Below are 23,191 nucleotides of genomic sequence, written 5' to 3'. Positions count from 1 at the left end.
AAAGTGAGAGTTTTCACTTTTATGAACAAATATTATTGTTTTGTTTTTTTATATGTACATTATTTGTACATTTTGATTTGTGAATGTTCATCAAACATTGCAATGAATTAATTTTTGCATTCAATTAAAACTTATGAACTGAATGTTGGCACAGTATAATTTGGAAAAAATCAAAAAACATTTCAATAAATGCAAACTGTTTTGTCATAGGTATTGGTTAATGGTACCATCTTCTTGAAAATACCTTGTGAACAATCATAATTAGATTTTTATTTTTAGCTATATTAAAATAACAATTATTCATCAAATTAAAGGAATATTCCGGGTTCAATACAAGTTAAGCTCAATCAACAGCATTTGTGGCATAATGTTGATTACAACAAAAATACATTTTGACTTCTCGCTCCTTTTAAAAAATAAATAAATAAGAAAAAAGAAGTGAATGGGGCCATTCCATAAATGTTAAAATACTCTTTCAAAAAGTATAGCCACAAGATGTAAAAAGTATGTGTTAACATGATTTTAGTGTGATAAAATCACTTACTAACCTTTTCTGTGTAAAGTTATATCAAATTTTACAACTTTGTTGCCATGATGAAGTAACGCCAAAAACAAGCATAAAAATGATGATTTAAACAACTTTACAGCTTAAATAATACACGATTTTTAACAGAATAATTGCTTTTAGTGATTATATAATGTGCTTTTATAAAAAATGTTCCCTATTCCCTATATTTTCCCCATTCACTTACATTGTAAGTTCCTCACTATAACACATGTAGTATTTATTTATAAAAAAAATTAAGAAAAGGTGGGACGATTCAATTGTTTTTGTGGTAATCAACATTTTGCCACAAATTCTGTCGATTGCGCTTAACTTGTATTGAACCTGGAATATTCCTTTAATGGTGGCATTATCTCCTGTTATAACTGACCTGATGAGTCACTAGTTGTAGACTAACATAGCATGGTTTAATTGAAACCCTGCTTATAAGCGTAATGAAATGTTCATTTATTTTTGTTGGTATTGTGTGTGTGACATGCATTTTAAGTTAGCTGTATCAGCTTGTTCCATTTAGAGTTTCATGATTGAATTTAAAGTCATTGTCATATCAGGGTAAGATAGGATAATAACTATTACAGATCTAGTTGAAGAATACTTTCGTCTGTAAAAATAAACCCAAAACCACTCAAATTTGAGTGCTTGGTTAAACGAAAGCTTCATTTTTAACCAGATTTGCCTGAGAACGCATCAAAATTTGGCTTCACTTGTGGCAGAAAATTCAGAGTAATTTGCAACGCTCTCCTCTATTTGCTGCACCGTATCTGCGTGTTGCAGTTGTCGCTGTGTGTGTAAGACTGTGGGTGTGAGCTGAAAAAGAGGATGAGTTTGCTGGGGTTGCTGTTTAAAAGCCGTTGCAGTCTTTCCCACACACTGCCCTGCTGGCAGCAGCGATACACACATGCACATGTACAGCACTGGCACAGGGCTCAATAGACACGATATAGTGTGGCACGCACAACTGCCACTTTGATACGGCCCTCTCCACACACACTGCCTCCAGCGCTACAGAGCCCTTTACCTGAGCCCTGCGCAGGCACAAACACATAGAGGCTTTGCATATGACTGTGTGTGTGTGTGTGTGTGTGTGTGTGCATGGCTTTTTGTGCATTTTGTCTTTATCTGAAGATGCATTGCACCATTCTTCCAGCTCTGCTGTGAATAGTGGCTTAGACTGGCATATATGGATTTGTGTACATGTGTTATTTTTGTCTAAAAGCTGCCAACCATTTTTATACAGAAAACCCACAATACATTAACATGTATTGTAACTGAGTTATAGAGTTTGTAACAGAATAGAATGAAATGTGTCCAACTTCAAAAGTCTGCAGCTAATCTTTGCGCATAAATGGTCCCTTTTTGGTATTCTAGCATGCATAGTGTAAAAGATACTGGGTTTACCAACTTTACATACTCATGACAGGAGTTGAAATATTGGATCTAACATTAGTAATGTAAACTAAGTTAGAAATGATTTATCACACTAGTCTCATGTAAACGTATATAATGGCGATTGGACGATGTAATTGGATATCAACAATATCTGACAAATATCACGATGCTGATTGCGACACTCATTGACAAACGATTCAAAACCATGAAGCTGGGAAGTTACCAAATATATTAAACAGCAGCACAGGGAATTAAATTGGCACCCGCCAAATGCGGATCTCAGGAGGTGCTCGAAGCTTAGTTCGCTTTATTTCTGCATTGTGAACGCAACTCTACAGGTTCACTTTATAGCCTATACATGTGTATACAACCTACGCAAATTCACCTTAAACCTAAAATGTATTTAAATTTAAATTATTATGATCATTATTATTATTATTATGTTTAAATTTATAATTGTCTTTAGATCTTAATTTTCCACCTGTTGTAGACAGATAGTTGCGTGACGGCAAATGGAAGGGTGGTTATATACGATTGTTTGACCACTTCGCTATTGTAATTGCTTTTCATTTAGTTTGAAGTGCAATTTGAATTTAGAAATATCTTTTGGTTTAAGTTTTTGATGTTTCAATAAATGAAAATCATTAAAGCAAGAATATTCAATGATCCCTCGGCAAGGGGGTTGACGATGTAATCGGATATCATGATATTTTTTTTTATAAAAATATCATAAACATATTTCTTTGATATAGGCCAGCCCTAGTGTGTATTTTATAGCCTGATCTCATTAAAATGACGTGACTGTGGCGACAATTTTGCAAAGTGCAATCATTTCTTTATACGCATCTCAGCAGTTCTGAGGTGAAATGTCCACTGTGTGGCGCTAAAAGCGTGTTAAATGTTCTCCCAAACAGATGAGGTTTTTAAGGTTAATGCTCTATGAAGTTTTAATCAGCAAAATCAACCTCTTTATGCCCTGTCTACACCAGCTTGCCTATTGACGAGATGCGGCCACGCAAATGTTCTAAATTATTTATTTGACTTGTTGTCAGTGCAAAATGGAACGTTTACTGTCTGTGCAACGCGCCATTCCCCAACGGACGCTTCCAGTGTAGACAGCTTCTTTGATTATAATGGGATCTATTTGCTTTGGACTGGACACGTCACTCTCGTCCAGTGTAGACAGGGTGTTAGCCTAAACTGGGGGTTTTCAAAGTCTTAAACCGTTAGACCCCCTCAGACCAACTTTACAAGACTGCACCACCCCTTCCTCCAAAAACAGCAGTACATTGTGGACACTTATTTGAAGTTTTATCAGGTATTTTCCTCTAGTGTTATATTATAAAATTTTTCACCTATATGTGTGATAAACTAGCATCACATGAGCCAGTCTTCATCCCTATGTGTAACTGCGCTTGTCACACACACATAAGGACATGTCGACCCAATATCATGTTGAACTCTTAATAATGGACATGTCGTGACGAATAAACAGAGGCAGAACATTATGGCTTTATAATTGAGTGAGAGCATGGAGATTTCATAGAGCAGCGTATATTTGAGAGCGCACGTCCAGTTTTGGAGAGAGCGAAGAAAAAGATTTGCACAACTGGTGCATGCATGCGCTCTCACATGATATGCATGTGCTCTCGACATTTAACAATATTATAACGTCTTAGAGCTATGGTCTAATAAGCTTACTGTCCTTTAAGCTATTCATTTTTATTTATCTTCACAATACATTTTTATTGTATTTATCTATCTTTTTGATTTTACCTGGTGAATTTATCATCAATCTCTGCACCTCCCTGACATTCTCTGGTGCCCCCCTGGGGAGGCGCACTTTCCAGTTTTGAAAACCATGGGTCTAAACCTTAAAGGTGCACTCAGTAACTTTTGCCTTTGTGTCATCTTGGACTTGGACACTGACACCTAGCGGCTTGGCAGCATCATTTAAAATCAACAGTTTTCAATTTCAGATGTCATTGTAGACATTTAGTATTCACAGTCAACCATGATTACTTTAATCAATGAGTGAAAGTGACAAATAACAGGATGGTTACTGAGATTAAGAGAGTAGTATTTGGCTGGTCATGTGATTCTAACATGGCATCCCCCATGTGCGGACCCTTTCCGTGTAGAATAAAACAGCTTTATAAGGTTACAGATATGACTGGAGTCTTCATAATAATGTGAGTGGTCATGATTTCCTACTTGATTTCATTTAATGTCTTTAGGAGTTATACTTTATTGATGAGGAACAAATTACTGAGTGCAACTTTAAATCTAACCCTAACTGATAGTGTCCAAAAAAAAAAAAAAAAGAAGCAAATGAGAGATGAAAAATGCAGTTGTTGAAGTAATCACTTTCGGCTCACATTTCGACTCTTGTGCTCTTCAGGGGCCAGTTGCACCAGCCATGTGTTAGGTACAACTAGTTAGTACAAATAATGCACTACTAAATATGTGATCGTTGCACCATTACATTTAGGTGAAACATAACCCAATGTGTAAACTAAATATTTAAGGAAGCCTCTGACCAGGAGTAACTGTTGGAATGAAAATGCTAACTTATTAAATTACATCAATTACAATATTGAATCAATCCTCTCAGGACCAGATCAGGTAGTGTGTCTAAGCCTAGCAGTGTTTTTGAATGCTGAATGTAGTACTGGCCATTTTAGGCCTGCTGATTGGCATGTGGTCATGGCGTAGCTTGTATCACAGACCTCCCGTTGATTCGAAGCCCTCTTCTTCTGCAGGTTGTTTCTGTTATCTGTGTTTTCCAGATGGCCCTGGTTCCTACAGTGATGCCTGCCACATAGAATGCTATTTACAGTCCATAATTCCTTACTCACACGTGTGCCCACCGATGGGTGCGAGACAGGGCTGTGATGCGTGTTCTCTTTATGATGAGCCATGAGACTGGACAAGGTTCATGCTAGATACCACAACAGATCTGATACGGTCACAACACACTTGTCACTTTTGAAGGATGTCTATAAATATCCTGCCAAAGGTTTTTTTTTTTTTTTTGTAGTAGAGGTATAAAAGAAAAGGTTAGCAGCTTTTGTGAAAGGACAGTGTGAAATGGTCAGCTAGAGATGGTACATTGACTTTCTCGACTAGCCAAAAATGGGTTGCAGGTCTGATCGACTGATTGAGGACGATTGATCTCATTCAAATTACGTGACTGTGGCAACATTTTTGCTAAATTAAATTATGTGGTTCATTTTATGTATCACTGCAATTTCAGCGTAAAATGTCCACTGAGGGGCGCTAAAAGTGAGTTACATTTTCCGATGTTTTTAAAGTTAATGCTCTTTTAAATTCCCCTGACCTAAACCTTTAACAGAAACCTAATCAATAGTGTAATAAAAAGCGACTGAGTGCGGATAGAGCATTAACCTTAAAACTTTCATCTGTTTTTGTAGTTTGAAATAAACAAAACCAACGTCCCTACCTAAATTCTTCATCATAACCTAGCTTAACCGATAGTGTCATAAAGCAAACATGAGGTGAACAAAACGGACCTCTCTACCCTAAAGCCATTGTTGAAAACCATTGATTGCTCTTGGCTGGATAACTTTAGTAGCTTTAAAAAGTACTGATGTATTTTAAACATACAGTGAAGACCTGTACTTTTTCAATTTCTCAATTTTTACCTTAAAACTTGATACTGCTGTTAGAAACTTAATTTGTTTCTTTGTTCTTATTATATAACTAACTGTTTCCTTGTCTTGAATAATTACTTGATGACTTGAAACAATGTTAACCTAATTAACAAATGAGTTTGTATTAGTTTTAACATCAAAAACCCTTTAAATATATTGACTTATGTGTTGTTTGGCCATTTATCAGACACACTCTTATTACTGATAACTTCAATGATGTGCTGTATTTGAAAAGCTTTCAATTTAGAAAAAAGACTTTCAATTAAAATATCATACAAGTCATATTCTTTAGTTTTCTCATTTTCTTATGCAAAATTTCCTTTGCTCTTTTGTAATCTTTCCATCAAACACCTGTCTCCTCCAGTCAAGCTGCAGACAAAAGCAAAGTAATTGATCTGATTTTCAAATGTCATCTGAAATGTCACTGTCATTAATTTTCAATACTTCAATAAATCCTTTTGAAATGTCATAAACTGGTCATCATTCTCCTCTGATGGTGCTTTAGATAACCGCCTGCCAGGTCGGAATCAATGTCTCTCAAGTCGTCATAGTGAGTAAGCCAGTACAATAACATTTTACATTTATGTATTTTTCAGACGCTTTTATCCAAAGCGACTTACAGTGCCCTTATTACAGGGAAAATCCCCCCGGAGCAACCTAGAGATTAAGCGCCTTGCTCAAGGACACAATTGTGGTGGTTGTGTGGATAGAACCGGCAACCTTCTGCTTACCAGTTCTGTGCTTTAGCCCACTACGCCACCACCACTGGCATAGTGGTGTTTTATGGTGGTAATAACACTGCTAGTTTCATCGCAATGTAATCTCAGACCTTAACAGGTCAATCCAAGTCATATTTCACCCCAAAATTAAAATAAATTATAATTTAAATAAAATGTAGACTATTTTTAGGAACATTTAAGATTTTTTGCATTGTGACATTATTGTGACAGCTTATTTTCTCCAAAAATTTTCTTTTACTGTAACTGTGAAAAATAAATCTCATTCTCATACTGTAATTAAAAAAGAAAGAAAAAAAAAGGTATACTAGTCACTTTCCCCACATAAAGTCCAAGTACTTTTAGGACCTTTCTAGAAAAGAACTCTAAAGAGGAGTTGCACACCCTAAGAGAATTTTCCCTCTTGCATTCGCACACAAAAGCAACCCCCATAGTGACATCATCTAGTGTCGACCTTTTTTCTTGTGACGTTGTTTGCACACGTGATTTTGTAGCAACAACAAAGGGTGTGTTCCATTCAGAAGTGATTATCCCTATGCCCTAAAAGACTTTACCATCCACTGTGAGAGCTTTGGAAGGCTGAAAGGTGAGGGGCTCAATAATAACATTTATTCTGAACTTTCCTTTTGAGTCATTTTTATTGGAAATTCAGTTTAAAGCAATCTCACAGCATGGCAATCATGATTGTTCTCTCTTCTAAGTGCCCTTTGGAGGCTGATTTAGCCAATATGGAACGCAGGGAAAATCAACAATGCCGATAGAGGATTCCAGAATCGAAGCTACACTTTTGTTACGGCTGTTTTACACAAACTGTGTCTTCAGGTTACAATCTTTTAGGCATGTCATATAATGATGATATATCGATTATTGATCGGCATGTTTCGAAAAAATTACATTTTTAAGGCATCAATATGTTAATATAAGCCGACATTTAAATTTGAAGCCTAATTTGCATGCTTTCCAATTCACTGTCGGTTGGCCTTCTGTTTAATGTAGTCTGGTGTAATAGCGTTGGGAGAGTATAACATTTACTGAAGCCGGACATGGGTAGGACAAGGCACAGATATCTCACACACACATGATGCGACAATACGGCAGGTGGCAGTTGTTAAAATAGTCAACATACACACAAAAGTTACGAAGGTTTTTGTTCTTCAAGAATGAAATTGACTGAGTTTTTAACTGCAGGTTAGTGTATGAAACTGGTGTAACTGCGCAAACATAAAGATTAGAAACGGTTAGGCTTATTATGCAATTTCTCTATATGAATAGGTTTCATACAAGCTGTCAAACCACAAAAAGACGTACTTGTAACTGAAAATACATTGTGTAGGCTATATGAAAGATACATATATACAATAGATCATCCAGTGATGGCTAGAGTAAATAATCTTTGTCCTTTTGATAATGATTTGAGTCAAATTTAATGGAAAACTACAAGTTTCTCTCCATAGCGCTACAGAATTTTGAGCTGAAGCTGGCCGCTGCTGACAAACGACAAGCTGCGGTGTGCGTACCTTCAAAGAAAATTATTGTTTTGAATTTTAGAAGCACACAGCACACACTGAACTCAACAGAAAACATTGAAAATCCACTGTTAACCTATTTATCAACAAAATCTTTTACAATTAAGGCTTTTAATGACTCAACAAAAAATACTGTTCTGAACTGCAAGTAACAGGCACACTTTCCTCTTGTAGATTAGATTTCATGACAGTTAAGTTTAAAATATTAGAGATTTCAAATACCCACTCTCGATAAACATCTTATTATTTATGTCCGTTATCCCAGGAAAAATTAAATGTAGTAATCCAGAAATCACTTTATTTTCTGAATAGTCACACAGTACAAACAGTACAGATGCGATAAACTCAAACCGCTTCTCCTGTTACGCAGCAGCTCCTCACACACACAATATATAAAACAGGCGATACTCTTTGGATACTGTTTAATGGTTTTACGTTATTTCTGTTAATGGAATTGGAAAATTAGTGCAATCCTAGTAGCAGCAGGCTAGCTACAAGTTTGTTTACTCATGGTGGCTGTCGACTCTTCGCATTTCTCATTGTTTTGTGCATCATATGTGTTTGACCAATCACAGGCTGCAGCATCTCCCACAGTCCCACTTCTCCCAAAAAGTACCTACCCTGGGGTAGGAGCAAAAAAGGTCACAATGGAAAATGTTTGTTCCGAGCAGGGACCAAAACGAAATGTTTTTCATTTTGGTTCGTTCTGAGCAAAAACTGTTTTTTTTTTTTTTTTTTGTTCCGGTTCAAAAGTTCCGCAGCCTCCTTTCCAAATAGTTACCGGTTAGAACAAAATAAAAGAACCGTTAATAACTTTCTTTTTAAAATGACAGTATTCTGCGCTAATGGGTGGGTGAAATACCAATTGTAGTGTTGCCAGATCTCACAAGAGAAACAAATAATCTATTCTGGAAAAAAAAAAACTCAAAATAAGCCACTTGCCTCAAAATAAAAATAAAAATAGCGATTTATCTCAGTAGAAATCATAACAAGCATACAGTTAATTGTATCTGGATTAGCCGTGCATGTATATGTAGTAATTATACATAGTTGTTAAAAATACGACATCCACAACGGACAATTAGATAAAGAAATGTGTGATGCAACAGTTTCTTTCGGGATCAAAGCACGTTTCATTTTTTATGTTTTGCTAAAAATTTTGCTTGTTTTCATTTTCGTTCCTTGAAATGTTTTTAGTCCCTGTTCCGAGTAAAAGTACTTTAAATGGGCTTTAGTTCCTGCTGTGGGAAAGGGACTATTATTAGGCCCTTTCCCACTTACAGTCCTGGTACTTTTCCTTTAGTAACTTTCTAGATGAGATCTCTTACGAGGAGAGGAGAACACCCGAGGAGACTTTGCATTCGCCTTCACAAAAGTAACCACCGTAGTGACGTCATCAAGTGTCAGCCATTTGTCTTCTGACATGGTTGGCACATGCGATTCAATAGCAACAACAACGAACTCAACACCAATGGAGGACGCCGGGATCAGATCTACATTATACACTTTTGTTAGGGCTGTTTTACACAAGCTTTGGCTGCATCCGAAAATGTAGGCAGCTGCCTAATCAGTTAATGGTTTAAACGACAGCATTTTTGGATGAATGGAACTCTTAAGGGAACTGGTCACAGAACACAAAAAGCACCTTATTTCATCCTAACTCCTTATACAGCCCCCAAAGGCAGCATTTTCCAGTTTTCAGATGCAGTCCATGTCTTCAGGTTACAGTTATAGACTGGGCACGAGAGCTGTGCATGTGGAGCTCTGTGCTGCTATAGCCGGAGTGAGAGATGAGACGAGCGGTCAGACCACCACGCAGCATTTACTGAATTTAGTGGGCAACGTTAAAAAATTCACTATAAACCTATTTATCAACACAATCTTTTACAATAAAAGCTTGTATGACTCAACGTAAATTTAAAAAAACATACTCATTTACTTAAAGATGTCTTGATGCAAATTACCACACAGTAACAGGCATGCAGTACTTCCCTCATGAAAACTAGATTTCATGAGGGTTTAGTGTAGAATAGAGTTCAGTGTGTCTCCCGATGAAGTTACACACACACACATACACACGCATATACACGCATATGTGAAATGGGTGATTTAAGTTTTTATTTTATTTATTTTTTTAATCCCCTTTTTCTCCCCAATTTGGAATGCCCAATTCCCACTACTTAGTAGGTCCTTGTGGTGTGGTTTACTCACCTCAATCTGGGTGGCGGAGGACAAGTCTCAGTTGCCTCCGCTTCTGAGACAGTCAGTCTGTGCATCATATCACGTGACTCATTGTGCATGACACCGGAGACACACAGCATCTGGAGGCTCATGCTACTCTGCGCAATCCACGCACAACTTAGCACACGCCCCATTGAGAGTGAGAACCACTAATCGTGACCATAAGGAGGTTACCCCATGTGACTCTTCCCTCCCTAGCTGGAGTCACTCAGCACACCCTGGATTCGAACTCGCGACTCCAGGGGTGGTAGTCAGCGTCATTACTCGCTGAGCTACCCAGGCCCCCGTGTTATTTATGCTAAGGGAATTGTCAAATTAGCACAATCCTCTGAGTAGCAGGTTAGCAGCTAAAAGTTAGTTTACAAATGGTGGCTGCGGACTATTTGTGTGTGATAGGTATTTGACCAATCACAGGCTGCAGCACCTCCCACAGTACCTACTCTGGAGTAGGAGCTAAAAATCCACCTAAAACGGCTCCGAGGAACTATAGTTCCTCAGTTGTGAAAGCGATGAAAGGTACTAGTCCGGGGAGAAGTACCTAAAACGGGCTTTAGCACTGCCAGTGGGAAAGTGCTTATTATTGAACTTGTAGAGTACTTTCTTATACATCAGTTTAGTACTTTAATTCAGGATGCTTTTTTTTTTTTTTTTTTAAATCACTGTAGTATAAAAAAACCAAATTCCTCTAATTTTTTTTCTGTCACTTAAAAAAAAAAACTGTATTTACATGAATAAGAATCAAATTAGAATTATCATTGAGAAAAATTAAAATAAATAAATAAATAAATAAAACATCCGGAGACATTAAAGTAGTGAGAATTGTGCTCCATTGTTTTGAAAATGTTACAATGCAACTATCTATATAAAAGGTAATATTAGTACACTTTTTGAACTCTGTAACTTAAAAAAAAAAAAAAAAAAAAAAAAAGGGTAAACCAGACTTTCATATATGCTCTGGTCAAGCTTAGTCACTTAAACTTTTATTAATTAGCTTGATTTACTTATTTCCACAAAGGCAAGAACTCATAGGATTCCTGACAGAATGGAAACAATAAGCTTAAGTTAGCCATTTCTCAGTAAGGCATTATGAATCGTCTTTCTTAATGTCAAATTGTGATAATTTTGTAGCAATATTTTGTAATTTTGGATATTGTTTTTATCAACTTATGTAATTTTATCAAACAGGATGGAATTTTTAGAATGAAACACAATTTTATTACACAAATCGTCAGAATTCTTTTAAAAAACATTGTAAATACTTACTGATGTTTGTGTGGTTGTTTTTCCACCAACGAGTATGTCACAAATTAAAAAAAGACTGACAGGATGAAAAGTTATAATGAAGGCTTAATTTTACTTATGCAAAATATATTTTTTATAGTCTTTTTTTTGTTTTGTTTTGATTTTGGGATGAAATTTGTCCCGGATGTGTTTTTTTGAGATTCACTGTCATAGAGCTTCTTTGTGATGACATGATCGAAAAGAGATTTTTGCAGTTCTTTGACTCTAATGACAGTAAATTGCAGAGTGATGAGACCGTTGCAATATTTCTCTCCTGACCTGACCAGCTCAAATCTCATCTTTTAAACTAAGTGTGAATAAATTCAGAATCTCAGTTTTGCTTGAAAATGTTATGAAATGCTGTAGATATCCCTTTTAACGTTGAAAATGCCATTTCCTTGTAGTGGTGATCAAATTGGCTTCTTCTGTTACCCATAATGTGTATTGAGTTTCTCTTCCATTATCCACTTATTATCTGCATCAAATATAACAAATGTTTTTCATTGTTGCTTTGTGGGAATTAATGGCAAGTTGATTTTCCAGAACTGGTTTGGAAGAACAGTAAAGATAATAACTCATTGTACAGTAACTTGTTTGGAAATCTTGGCAATGCGCTGTCTGTGCTCAGCAGTCACGCTGTTGTCTGTGTGGGTTGTGATGACTCGACCGGCGCACTGAGAATCCCACTCTGGCCACAGTCATTAGTGTAATCCGGCTGACCTCGTACTCAATGTGAGGACAATTAGTCATTCATGCCTTTTCTAAATGTGGTCCTACAAGTTCACTTGTTCACTTTTGCCTTGCTGAACTTTTGCTATAAGTGATTGATTTTTTTAACTCTCCTCCTAAAAGTAGATATTTACATTTTCTGATGAAAATGTGAGTGCTGTATGTTTGCTCATGCAAACCTCACTGCTAGACGCTAGGGCGTTGTGGGAGGTTGCTAACTGGCCCAAGTTCAAAAAGCCCACCCCTAAATCTGGCTTTGTTCACACTGCACAATCTGCGATTTGTTTTTCAAAGCTATAAGGCTGACTGTCGCCACTGTCATTTTGCGGGAAATGAGATGCTCATTTATTCTTTACACTTCAAGGCAGTGCAACATAAGTGGCAAAGGTATTTTGCAGACCTGCTCAAAGCCTATAATATTCTAGTTCCACTAAAAAAATGGCTCTCTGGCTGAACTTGATTTAATCGTGGACAGTAGTTCCACATGTTTGAATGGAGTTTTCTTAAATTAAATGTACTATGTTATCTCAACACAAACACTGCGTAGAAAGAACCTAGTTGAGTTGGGTAAACCCAACAAAATTAGCCATGTCAATGTAACTCAAATAAATCTTATTTCTTTATGTACTAACTAGTGAAAGTGAATGTTAGCGTGCTAAATACATGCTGGTTGGAAGCACTACAGAGTGTAGTTTAGTAACTATGCTATATGGTTAGCACATCATTTGCTTAACGAAGCGAGCAATCAATCTCATGTGTGACATCTACCTGTCCTCATTGTTAGCTCAGGCTTCACCATAATGGTAACCCCCAAAACCTCAAAATAACAGAAACTCTTCTAAATATCAACATAACAAAACATTAAACACTAACAAGTATCCCCCTTTATATTCATCTTGCACAAAAACACAGAAAATAACAGTTAATTTTAATTTTTACCCTCCATATCGAGTCCCATGCAATGTATGCTGTGAAACAGAAATCCGCTGCATCAATGCTTCATTAACACCACAAAAACTATTCTTGTAGTCCCAACGCAAATGGTTTAAGTAAACTTCCATTTTACCAATTTAAATGGATAGAACACAATGAAATCCAGTTGTGACAAAATGTTTTGCTTTATTTTAATTGAGTAAATTGAACAGGCAGCTAAAATTATTGTTTTGAGGGTATGACTCCTTCTGTGTAAATCTGCCAAGCAAAAAGCCTGGTCGCTTTGAAAGTCAACTTGCTGCCCAATTTGAGTTACCTTTCATATACATAGCACAATATGTTTTCCTGGCTTCAGTCCAGCCTAGACCAATGATAGTAATGCTTTGGCCTCTGTTCATTTGTGTCAATGTTCTCTTTCAGCTTTGTCCCTTATTCCCTGACATTTCCTCATGCCACCATGACATGGCCCTTGTAATGCAGTTTCAGCCCCTGCTTGTCCTTTGTTGCTTTGACATTTCCATTGCCGTTTATGAGAATAACCATTGTGGAAGCTCCCAGTGTCCTTTGATTTTAAATGCCGTTCTCTTCCACCAGCAGACAGGCAGAGAGCTGACTTGCAGGCTTATGAGCTCGCAGAGTTCAGACTAAATCCACCTGAGGTCAGAAATAATTGGGAAAAGTGGATTATTTTGGGTCAGAATCATCCATCCTGAGTTTCTGGAGTTCTGAAAACTGAATGATCATTTCAAAGCTCTTGCATCAGTTCCTGTGTTGGAGATCTAAGTGGGGTTTCACACTAGAGCTTTTGGTGCAGACCCGAGTCTGTTTTATATCAAAATTAATTTTGTTTGTTTGGTATAAACATGGTTTTCCGAATTCAGATACACATCACAAGCTGCACCGAGTCCGCTTGAAAAGGTGGCCTTCATTTGAACTTCAGTGCATTTTGCTATTGGTATTGTGGAAGTGAACCGCTATTGACTATATATAATTTGCATCTTTGCATGCTCCTGGTCATGCTTATTATTATATAATGCATTTCTAGCTAGTACCTAGTAGTGTATCACCCCCTTGAGTTCAGAGGTTTGTTAATGCCACAGTAACACATGTTAAATATGTACAATGTGACCCAGCGTCCCATTGCATTTGCAGTGCATTGGCCAAGTGCTTGCGTTTCTGTTTGTATGATTGCATAAAGTGTGTTTTTGGTCTGAGGATGCAAATGCTCTGCAGTTTAGACATACATAGCACAATTAGTATGTTTACATTCACCGTTATAATCACACTTAAGCAGGATTTTGCGTAGTCAAGCCACAGCCTTCATTTGTCTGTCCAAGTATACTACATGACACAAAACATAATAGAATATTTAATGGAACGCAGGCAAAAACAACATGTGTTAATGTGAGTCACAGTGGTGTAACTTGGATCTTGTGGGCCCCAGTGCAAAAAAAACGTGATGGGGCCCCTTGCCACCCCCACCCACTCGTAGCCTACAAGAATTAACTTAATATATGACATTATAATGTAATTTTTTTGTTTGCGCAATATTGTCACTAAATGTCTCAATAGATTTGATCCTCTTAAGGCACCTTTTCAGAAATTATGAGAAATATCTTATTTATCTTAATGTTTTTCTTAAATTATTAAAATGGAATTCCACAAATGAGTTGTGCTATTTATTCTGAAAGGCTACATTTGACTTTAAAAAAAAAAACAAAGAAAAAAAAGCTACATTTAAAATAAAAACAATTATACCAGTAATCCATCTGATCATAGTCATGTTTTTGGAACTAAAATAATTTACTCTCAGTTTCTTTATGACACTATTATCAGCTTTCTACTGAACAAAACGACAGGATACTTCAAGTTTACTTGACATCACAGACATGGTTTGCTTGATCAACTGAACTTTCATGCTGGAGATGCCCAATAATAGTTTCACTGATGCTTCATGCTCTTTCTCAGCACAACTCTTTCTGCTTTATAATATCATTAAATATATTATGTCTTTGACCGTGACACTGCATCATCGATACTCTGCAGCTCTTTAGCGACTTAATGCAGGGTAGAGATGACGGTTTCTCATGGAAGAAGAAACGAGTTTGGGACTGCAGAGAAAAAAATTTAGCGGTAGCCGTAAAAGCTCAGGGATGACGCTTCGTTCGCACTGAGTAATGATGTCAGACGCACCACACTGGCTCAGTAAGATTTCCCAGGAATCCATACGATGTCAAACAAAAAATGCAGAGAATCGTTCAATGTATTGCTTAAAATTAGTAATTTCAAATTAAATATTCTAATTAGTGTTAGAGTAAGATGTTAAATACAAAGCAGTTCCATCTGAATATCTTTGGTAATTGCATGCGTTGTATGCTGACGAAGGTGTAATCAGTTAAACTGTGCAGACATTTTAACTTTTTAAGGTAGGGCCCTGTCATCACGGGCCCCCTTAGACCTTGGGCCCCATTGCGGCTGCCCCGCCCGCATTGCCGGCAGTTATGCCACTGGCGAGGCACCTCTGTCTAATGTGACTGTTATCTAAGTTTGTCACCTAAGCGTTTACATGACATTTTAAAAAGACAGAAATCATATGGTTAAAAATGCTTGTAAATTAACTAAATTTCAAATGAGACCTGCAGGGGGTGGGGGTAGATTCAAACTCTGGTTCGAAACCAGCCTTAGAGAGTCTTTGGTCTAATGTCTACTATCTGACATTGTTTCAACTAGGGGTGGGTAAAAATATAGATTTTCTGATGCATCGCGATCTTCGTTTGAACAATCTCAGTATCGATTCTTGTTTCATTTTCTCCCCAATTTGGAATGCCCAGTTCCCAATGCACTCCAAGTCCTCTTGGTGGTGTAGTGATTCGCCTCAATCTGGGTGGCGGAGGACGAATCTCAGTTGTCTCCACGTCTGAGACAGTCAATCCGCTCATCTTATCACGTGGCTTGTTGAGCGCGTTACCGCGGAGACGTAGCGCATGTGGAGGCTTCACGCTATTCTCCGTGGCATCCACGCACAACTCACCACGCGCCCTACCGAGAGCGAACCACATTATAGTGACCACAAGGAGGTTACCCCATGTGACTCTACCCTCCCTAGCAACCGGGCCAATTTGGTTGCTTAGGAGACCTGGCTGGAGTCAAAAATCGATTCTTAAATCCCAAGATTGATCTTTCACTTTGTGGCAACCCTCTATAATTCATATAAATCACTTGCATGTGCGACAAAATCTTGATATAAATGTAAATACTTCTAAAAAGTACAAATTATGCAAGTAAACAATATAAATTTGACAAAAATATACAGTATATGCAACATAATGTATGCAATTTCAAGACATTAATTGATAGAATAGTTAAAATATGACCAATTTGATGAAAAACCAATGATAAAATATAATTTATGAAATTAATGTTTTGAAATTGTACCAAGAAGGGTTGCCAAGAAGGTACCTTTTATAATTAAGAGCACTGGCTGAGAGAGAATTTCTTTCATATGTTAGCAAAATGGACATTGTAATAGAAATGTACCCATATGAATCTGATTGTGAATTGTGAATCGGAATTGAATCGGGAAACCAGTATCAATACCCAGCCCTAGTTTCAACCCTCCATCCATACTTAATATACTGTTGAACATTATCCATGCATATATATGTGAAATGTTTTCAGTTTTCTAAGAAGCCAATTGTTGAAAGGAGTGACTTGAAAAAGATGGGCAAGAAGCTTGGTTTAACATGTTAATTAAAGTGTAATGAGAAATTGCCTCTAATATCATTACTTCCCAAAAGTGCCTCTGATTGTTAAGTTAACTCCATTCAACAAAGAAAAATTGAAGTTTTTTATTCAAATATTACTTTTAACACTCTCTTTCTGAATCACAGACTTTGACTGGAACTACTTCTGGTCTTGGAGTCGATTTGTGGATTACCTGCAGTGTGTTCTGGCTTTCACGGTGCTGGCAGTCTACGTGACGTATCTGATGCTGGACTCTGTTCTGTTCGTAGAGTCCCTGGGCTTCCTGGCCGTGTTCACTGAAGCCATGCTGGGAACTCCACAGCTCTACTGCAACTACCAGAACAAATCTACGGAAGGCATGAGGTTAGAACTACAGATGTTCTAGTAAATGGTCACTAAAAGGGAAAGGGAAATGTGGCCTGAAAAAAAAAAAAAAACACATTACACCATGGAAAGTGATGATGTAATTTGGTAATACCAAAGACTTTCTAGCAAGGCAGTCCACTGGTGGCCATCTTTGGAATGCTCCTGGGAAGCTATTTCCAGTCATGTAAGTGCAGCTCCTATCTACTTGAATGGGGGAACACTGAAATCTCAAAAACGGTTGGTCAAGATTAAGATTAAAGAACATATTTCAAATCAGCAGCAAAATGTGACAACACTGGAATCATAAATTGTGCTTCTTTACCTCAGATTACAAAAAAAAAAAAAACACTTTCCTGGCTTTTATAGCTAATGCGCATGCTCGTTCTCAAGTTGATGGACAGGCGAGGTCTGTATCTAAAATGTGATTGGCTCTTTTAAATGAACGTTAGGCGTTCCAATTTCTCCCATTCATTTTAATAGATGTGGCCGGTCTCTGCTAAATAGTCTTTGGTAATACCATTTTATTTTGAGATATACAGCACTGAATGATTGCCATATTCATATGCTGTGGTATTCACATGGTACACCAAGATACTTCAAAGAATACATGTCCATATACCATGGTATTGCCATGGTACATGTTGAAATAAAATCATAGTTTTGGTACTTTTTGTGTATGCATGTGCATAGGCACAAACCTGGCAGAATAAAATCTTGTAGGCATAATATGTTATTACTGGTTGGAGCTGTGGCCTAGCAGTAAGCCTAGATGCTCCAGACACATTAAGCCTTAGTGCTCATGTGGGTAAAGCAGTTTTGAGTACGGCCCACATTCCACACTCTTCTCTCATCATTTTTAATCATCTCTTTACTTTGTCTTTGAATTGGCAAAAAAGTCTTACTTTTATGCTTTTATAAATTTCTTTTACAATTTAAAAATATATGTTTTTAAAATGTTAACAATAATAAAAATTACATGAAAAAAAAAATACAGATTTTTGCTTTATTGTTAATGATGAGCTCTTGACTCATTCATGTTCAGTAAAGTCATGGGGCATTTTTTTAAACTGCATTTTTGCGCCCTTGAAGGTCACTTTGGGAAGGGGACGCCACTCGAAGGTTCGTTCCAAACAAAAGTAAGAAAGTTAATTTTTTCACAAAGGGCCCTTTTACAAGTGAAGGCAACATTTTAAACTGTAATGTCATGCTCCCTTCAGAGTGCCCACATAAAGAGCTCTGTCTTTCATAGTGAGTAGGGCATAGGGATGATCACTTTCCACTGGATTTCGCCCATGGTTAGAAATTGGTTCTCCATGTGGTGACATATAGAAATGTATATGGATTTTGTTAAACTGATGGTGGAAATGATCCACAATGTAATGAGCTCTATTCATATATGGGTGCTCAATGTGTTCAGAAAGCTTTGTGTCAGTTTGGGAGAATTTTCCTCTACCAAACAGCTTTTAGCATAATGTATATTTAAGCATGTAAATGTTTTTAATTTTAACATGTTTCTTGATGCATGCTTGAAAATGAATCCATCCCAGACTGGCATTGAGAAATGAGCTCAATGAAAAGCATGCGTATTCCACCAATTATTCATGCGTTGCTTTCATTTACTGCAGGTTATTATTGATGCAGAAGTTATCAACCATAACACCACCAGCATGTGGCCTCCATGAGCAAAGAAACTCCCTGTCTAAGATGCTAAAACGTTTACAGGCTTCATTGTGTGTATTAACTCTGCCTGGGAACAGATAAAGGGATAGGAAGCTGGTACATTATGGGTAATGTGCATCTGGTTTGAGAGTATTTTGACTAGTTATGAAGGGGAGTGATGAAGCAGAACTGTCCTTATGAAAGACACTGACATGTTAATGAAGCATTCCTTTTGGCTCTTTGGAGATGCTCTGACATCTTTGTATGTCATTGCGGTTTCAGGCCTTTTACCTCAGGTTTGGTTTAAAACGTCTGATTCAGAGGAATGTGTGGAGAAGCAACGTACATCTGAAAGGTGTGCATTAGTTTGGGTTGAGACTTACCCTTTTCAGTAATGGTAATTGCGATGTTGGGAAACCATAGAAAGTTCCACTTAGGGTGGAACATGTTTTTAAAGGTCAAATGATACGAAATCACATTTACCTTGATCATTTGAAATAAGATTGTACTATGAAAACTTATTGTAACTTTCAGAAATTCTGCAAGACACACATTAGCAAAAAAAATAAAAATAAAAAATAAAATGAGAGATGAAGGAACTCTCCTGTGGTCTAGTGCCTTTACTGATTAACATAGGAAGTGATATATGGCAGTATAAAGCCAGTCACTCCTTGATGTTTGCTTGTCAGACTTCCTGCTCAACTGGTTTATGAAACACTGTTGCTAAGCTACAGGGATCAGATATAAATTCATTAGATTTACTGTATGGTCACCAACTGATATTGTAATTTTATGATTGATACGGATTATTTTTGTCCTGAGAGGCTGAACCGATTTGTATTTGTTTTTATTTCTGCTTTTAGACACTTTGATAACAATATCATTCATCACTAGTTAACTGACCGATACTGTTTTTTATTATTGATACTGATTATTAGTTTATATCCGGTAACCAATATGCAGAACCAATTTTTAATTGTTTTATTTCTGGTTTTAGACACGATAATAAATAAATATTGTTTTTTTTATGATTTGAAATTATAACAATAATTTTTATATGTCTGATAACCGATATGCAAAACAACAGATTTTAAATTATTTTTTCATATCTGCTTTTAGACACGATAATAACTAAATAATATGACACTAATTAACCGACCAATGTTGTTATGATTAAAACGGATTATTCTCATTTGTTCAATAACCGATGTGCAAAACTGATTTTTGATTATTTAATTTTGGCTTTTAGGTACATAACTAAATCTTTCATCACTTGTTAACCAATCAATATATTTTAATTGGTACTGATTATTTTTATATGTTCGATAACCGATATGCAGAACTGATTTTTTCATGTCTTTTTTTCTGCTTTTAAACACAATAATTAAATCATTCATCATTTAAACTTTATGATTTATACTGAAACTGATTATTTTTATATGTCTGATAACCAATATGCAGAACTGATTTTTAATTATTGTTCTGCTACAATAATACAAATCATTCATCACTAACCAAAGGCGAAAAGCCTGCTTTGTGAGACTCATATTGCACATAGGCAGCAAGTAATTCATTTAACCTGTTTTACTGACAATATACACATGTTCAAGGCTCTTCATATAAATGTAACTTAAAATTGTCTTTTGCTGTATAAGACTTTACCTTCCACTATGGGAGTTTAGCTTTGTTTTGGATATGTCTAACCAATTAAAGGGATAGTTCAACCACAATAAATGCAGCATAAAAGTAATCCATATGACTCGAGTGGTTTAATCTATATCTTCTGAAGTGATATGATAGGTGTGGGTCAGAAACAGATCAATATTTAAGTCCTTTTTTACTATAAATTCTCCTCCTTGACCAGTAGGTGGCGATATACACAAATAATGCGAATCGCCAAAAACAAAAGTAGTATAAAGCGAAAGTGGAGATTTATGGTTAAAAAAAAAAAAAAAAAAAGGACTTAAATATTGATCTGTTCCTCACCCACACCTATCATATCACTTCTGAAGATATAGATTAAACCACTGGAGTCTAATGGATTACTTTTATGCTGCATTTATGTGCTTTTTTGGGGTCTCAAAGGTCTGGCACCATTCACTTGCACTGTATGGACCTACAGAGCTGAAATATTCTTCTAAAAATCTAAATCTAAATTTGTGTTCTGCAGAAGAAAGAAAGTCATACACATCTGGGATGACATGAGGGTGAGTAAATGATGAGAGAATTTCTATTTTTGGGTGAACTATCCCTTTAAGGGGAAATTGTAAATATCAGTTAAAAATATTGGTCTAATTATCGCTCTCTAATGTTAACTTAATTGGTTTAGTGGACTCTTAATTTTGCCTTCACGAGGCTTATGGTGGAACCACAAATTAGTAATTAGGTAATTTTTCATAGTGTCTATTTAATTGCTAGAGCCACAGTGTGTGTGCTGTAAAGACACATCTTGTCAGTGTGAGTTAGTGTGTTTGGTAGCATTGCACAGTGTGAGGTGTCATCCTGTTCTCTGTTTTCCTGTGTGTTTGTTTGTGAGTGGTGTGTGTGTGTGTGTGTGTGTGTGTGTGTGTGGGCAGGTTTAAGTGGTTTACAAGGACATTTTTTTAGGTTACAAACTGGCAATTACAAGAGTATTATGCTATAAATGTGGTTTATGAGGACATTATTCAATAATAATTATAGTCCCCATAATTCAAATTGCTTTAAAAAACATACTAAATTATGTTTTTCTGAAAATGTAAAAATACAGAAAGATTTTGTGGAGGGTTAGGTTTAGGGGATAGAAGCTATAGTTCATACAGTATAAAAATCATTATGTCTATGGAAAGTCCTCATAAGGATAGCCGCACGTGTGTGTGTGTGTGTGTGTGTGTGTGTGTGTGTGTGTGTGTGTGTGTGTGTGTGTGTGTGTGTGTGTGTGTGTCAGTTCACCCTTACTATAATTTGATGGCACAGGCAGGAAGCAACCACTGGCACTGGGGTAACTTGACAAGATAATGGCTGCTGCCTCCTGTACCACTGTGTGTGTGTGTGTGTGTGTGTTTACACATCTGTGCAAATCTGCTGATAGAACCTGTATTGCTTATATATGCATGTATCTGTGTGTATGCAAACCATAATGTTTGTATATGGGCCATTCTACCGAATTGAACAATAAAAAGAACTATTAAAAAAATATAAATTCCAATATTAGATATGTCATAAGAATATGTTATGATTTATTAAAACCCAAGGCATTAATTAAGATAATAATAAGCTAAATATATTTTGCATTTAGTCTCACTGGTTTGTGATTGAGTGTGTGCATTGGTTTAGCTGTGGGGGTGTTTTAGATTGGGAATGTGAAAGAGGTGAAACTGAGGGAGGTAGAAAAATATATATATATATAAAAAAACAAAACACACATAGAACTGCCACACATTGGATGTTTTTTGTTTTTGGCTCCATTCTGAGTAAATTCTAGAGACTGATGTGTGTGAAAATCCCAGAAGATCAGCAGTTACAGAAATACTCAAACCAGCCCATCTGGCACCAACAATCATGCCACAGTCTAAATCACTGAGATCACATTTTTTCCCCATTCTTATGGTTGATGTGAAGATTAACTGAAGCTCCTGACCCTTACCTGCATGATTGTATGCCACACGATTGGTTGATCAGATAATCCAATGAATAAGTAGATAAAGTGGCCAGTAGTGTATATACAGTGAAGTCCATAAGTCTGAGACCACATTGAAAATCTGGTATTTCAAATCTGATATTTTAAGCCTGGAGATAAAGTAAAAAAATCGCAATTTTCTTTTTTGTTTTTATTATTATTTATTTATTTATTTATTTATTATGTTAATGTTATTTTAACTAAAATTTCAATATCTCTGTATTTCTCTAATTGTATTTTCTGATTTTTGTAACCCCATTGGCATACATTCAAGGAAGGGTCAACTATATCATGAAGGTAGATATTAATCGAAAATTTAAACTTTGTTCTCAGTGGCAAGGGTATTGTTCATAAATGTAAATAAACTGACTTAAAATAAGATTAAAACTACCCTGAGAAATATTCACTTGAGTAAAAAGTCTGACAACTAGCCCTGTTCTCCCATATATATCTATATTGTTATATAGATTCAATGCTTTTCACTTGTTGCTGTATGCTCACTTTCCCTGAATGCCAGATTGGTCCTAGACTCATTTTACATAACCTGCATGGCATAGTAAACAGTCTGCCTTATCTGATTAAAATCTACACAGCTCCACTGCAACAAGAGATGATTTTTCTCCATAAGACGGCCTTGTATTAAAAGATAAAAAAAAATGTTTTTCTTTCTACACCCATCAAAACATTTT

The 23,191-nt window shown here is 36.4% G+C and overlaps 2 protein-coding genes across 6 annotated transcripts in view; one reads left to right on the top strand and one right to left on the bottom strand.

Annotated features, from left to right (window-relative positions):
* Positions 1-23,191, bottom strand: part of LOC127424846 (septin-7) — a 184,737-nt gene that overhangs the window by 96,309 nt on the left and 65,237 nt on the right. The window lies entirely within an intron of this gene.
* Positions 1-23,191, top strand: part of LOC127424854 (solute carrier family 66 member 2-like) — a 64,154-nt gene that overhangs the window by 17,767 nt on the left and 23,196 nt on the right. For 4 of the 5 annotated variants that reach the window (XM_051670351.1, XM_051670348.1, XM_051670347.1 and 1 more), the window contains one exon: positions 16,966-17,182. In XM_051670351.1, the coding sequence (XP_051526311.1) occupies positions 16,966-17,182 (217 nt within the window). The remainder of the gene's footprint in view (positions 1-16,965; positions 17,183-23,191) is intronic. The other variant, XM_051670352.1, reaches the window with a different exon arrangement.

The sequence above is a fragment of the Myxocyprinus asiaticus genome, chromosome 34 (assembly GCF_019703515.2).
Source record: "Myxocyprinus asiaticus isolate MX2 ecotype Aquarium Trade chromosome 34, UBuf_Myxa_2, whole genome shotgun sequence".
Lineage (NCBI taxonomy): Eukaryota > Metazoa > Chordata > Actinopteri > Cypriniformes > Catostomidae > Myxocyprinus > Myxocyprinus asiaticus.
This window is presented reverse-complemented; position numbering and strand designations above follow the sequence as displayed.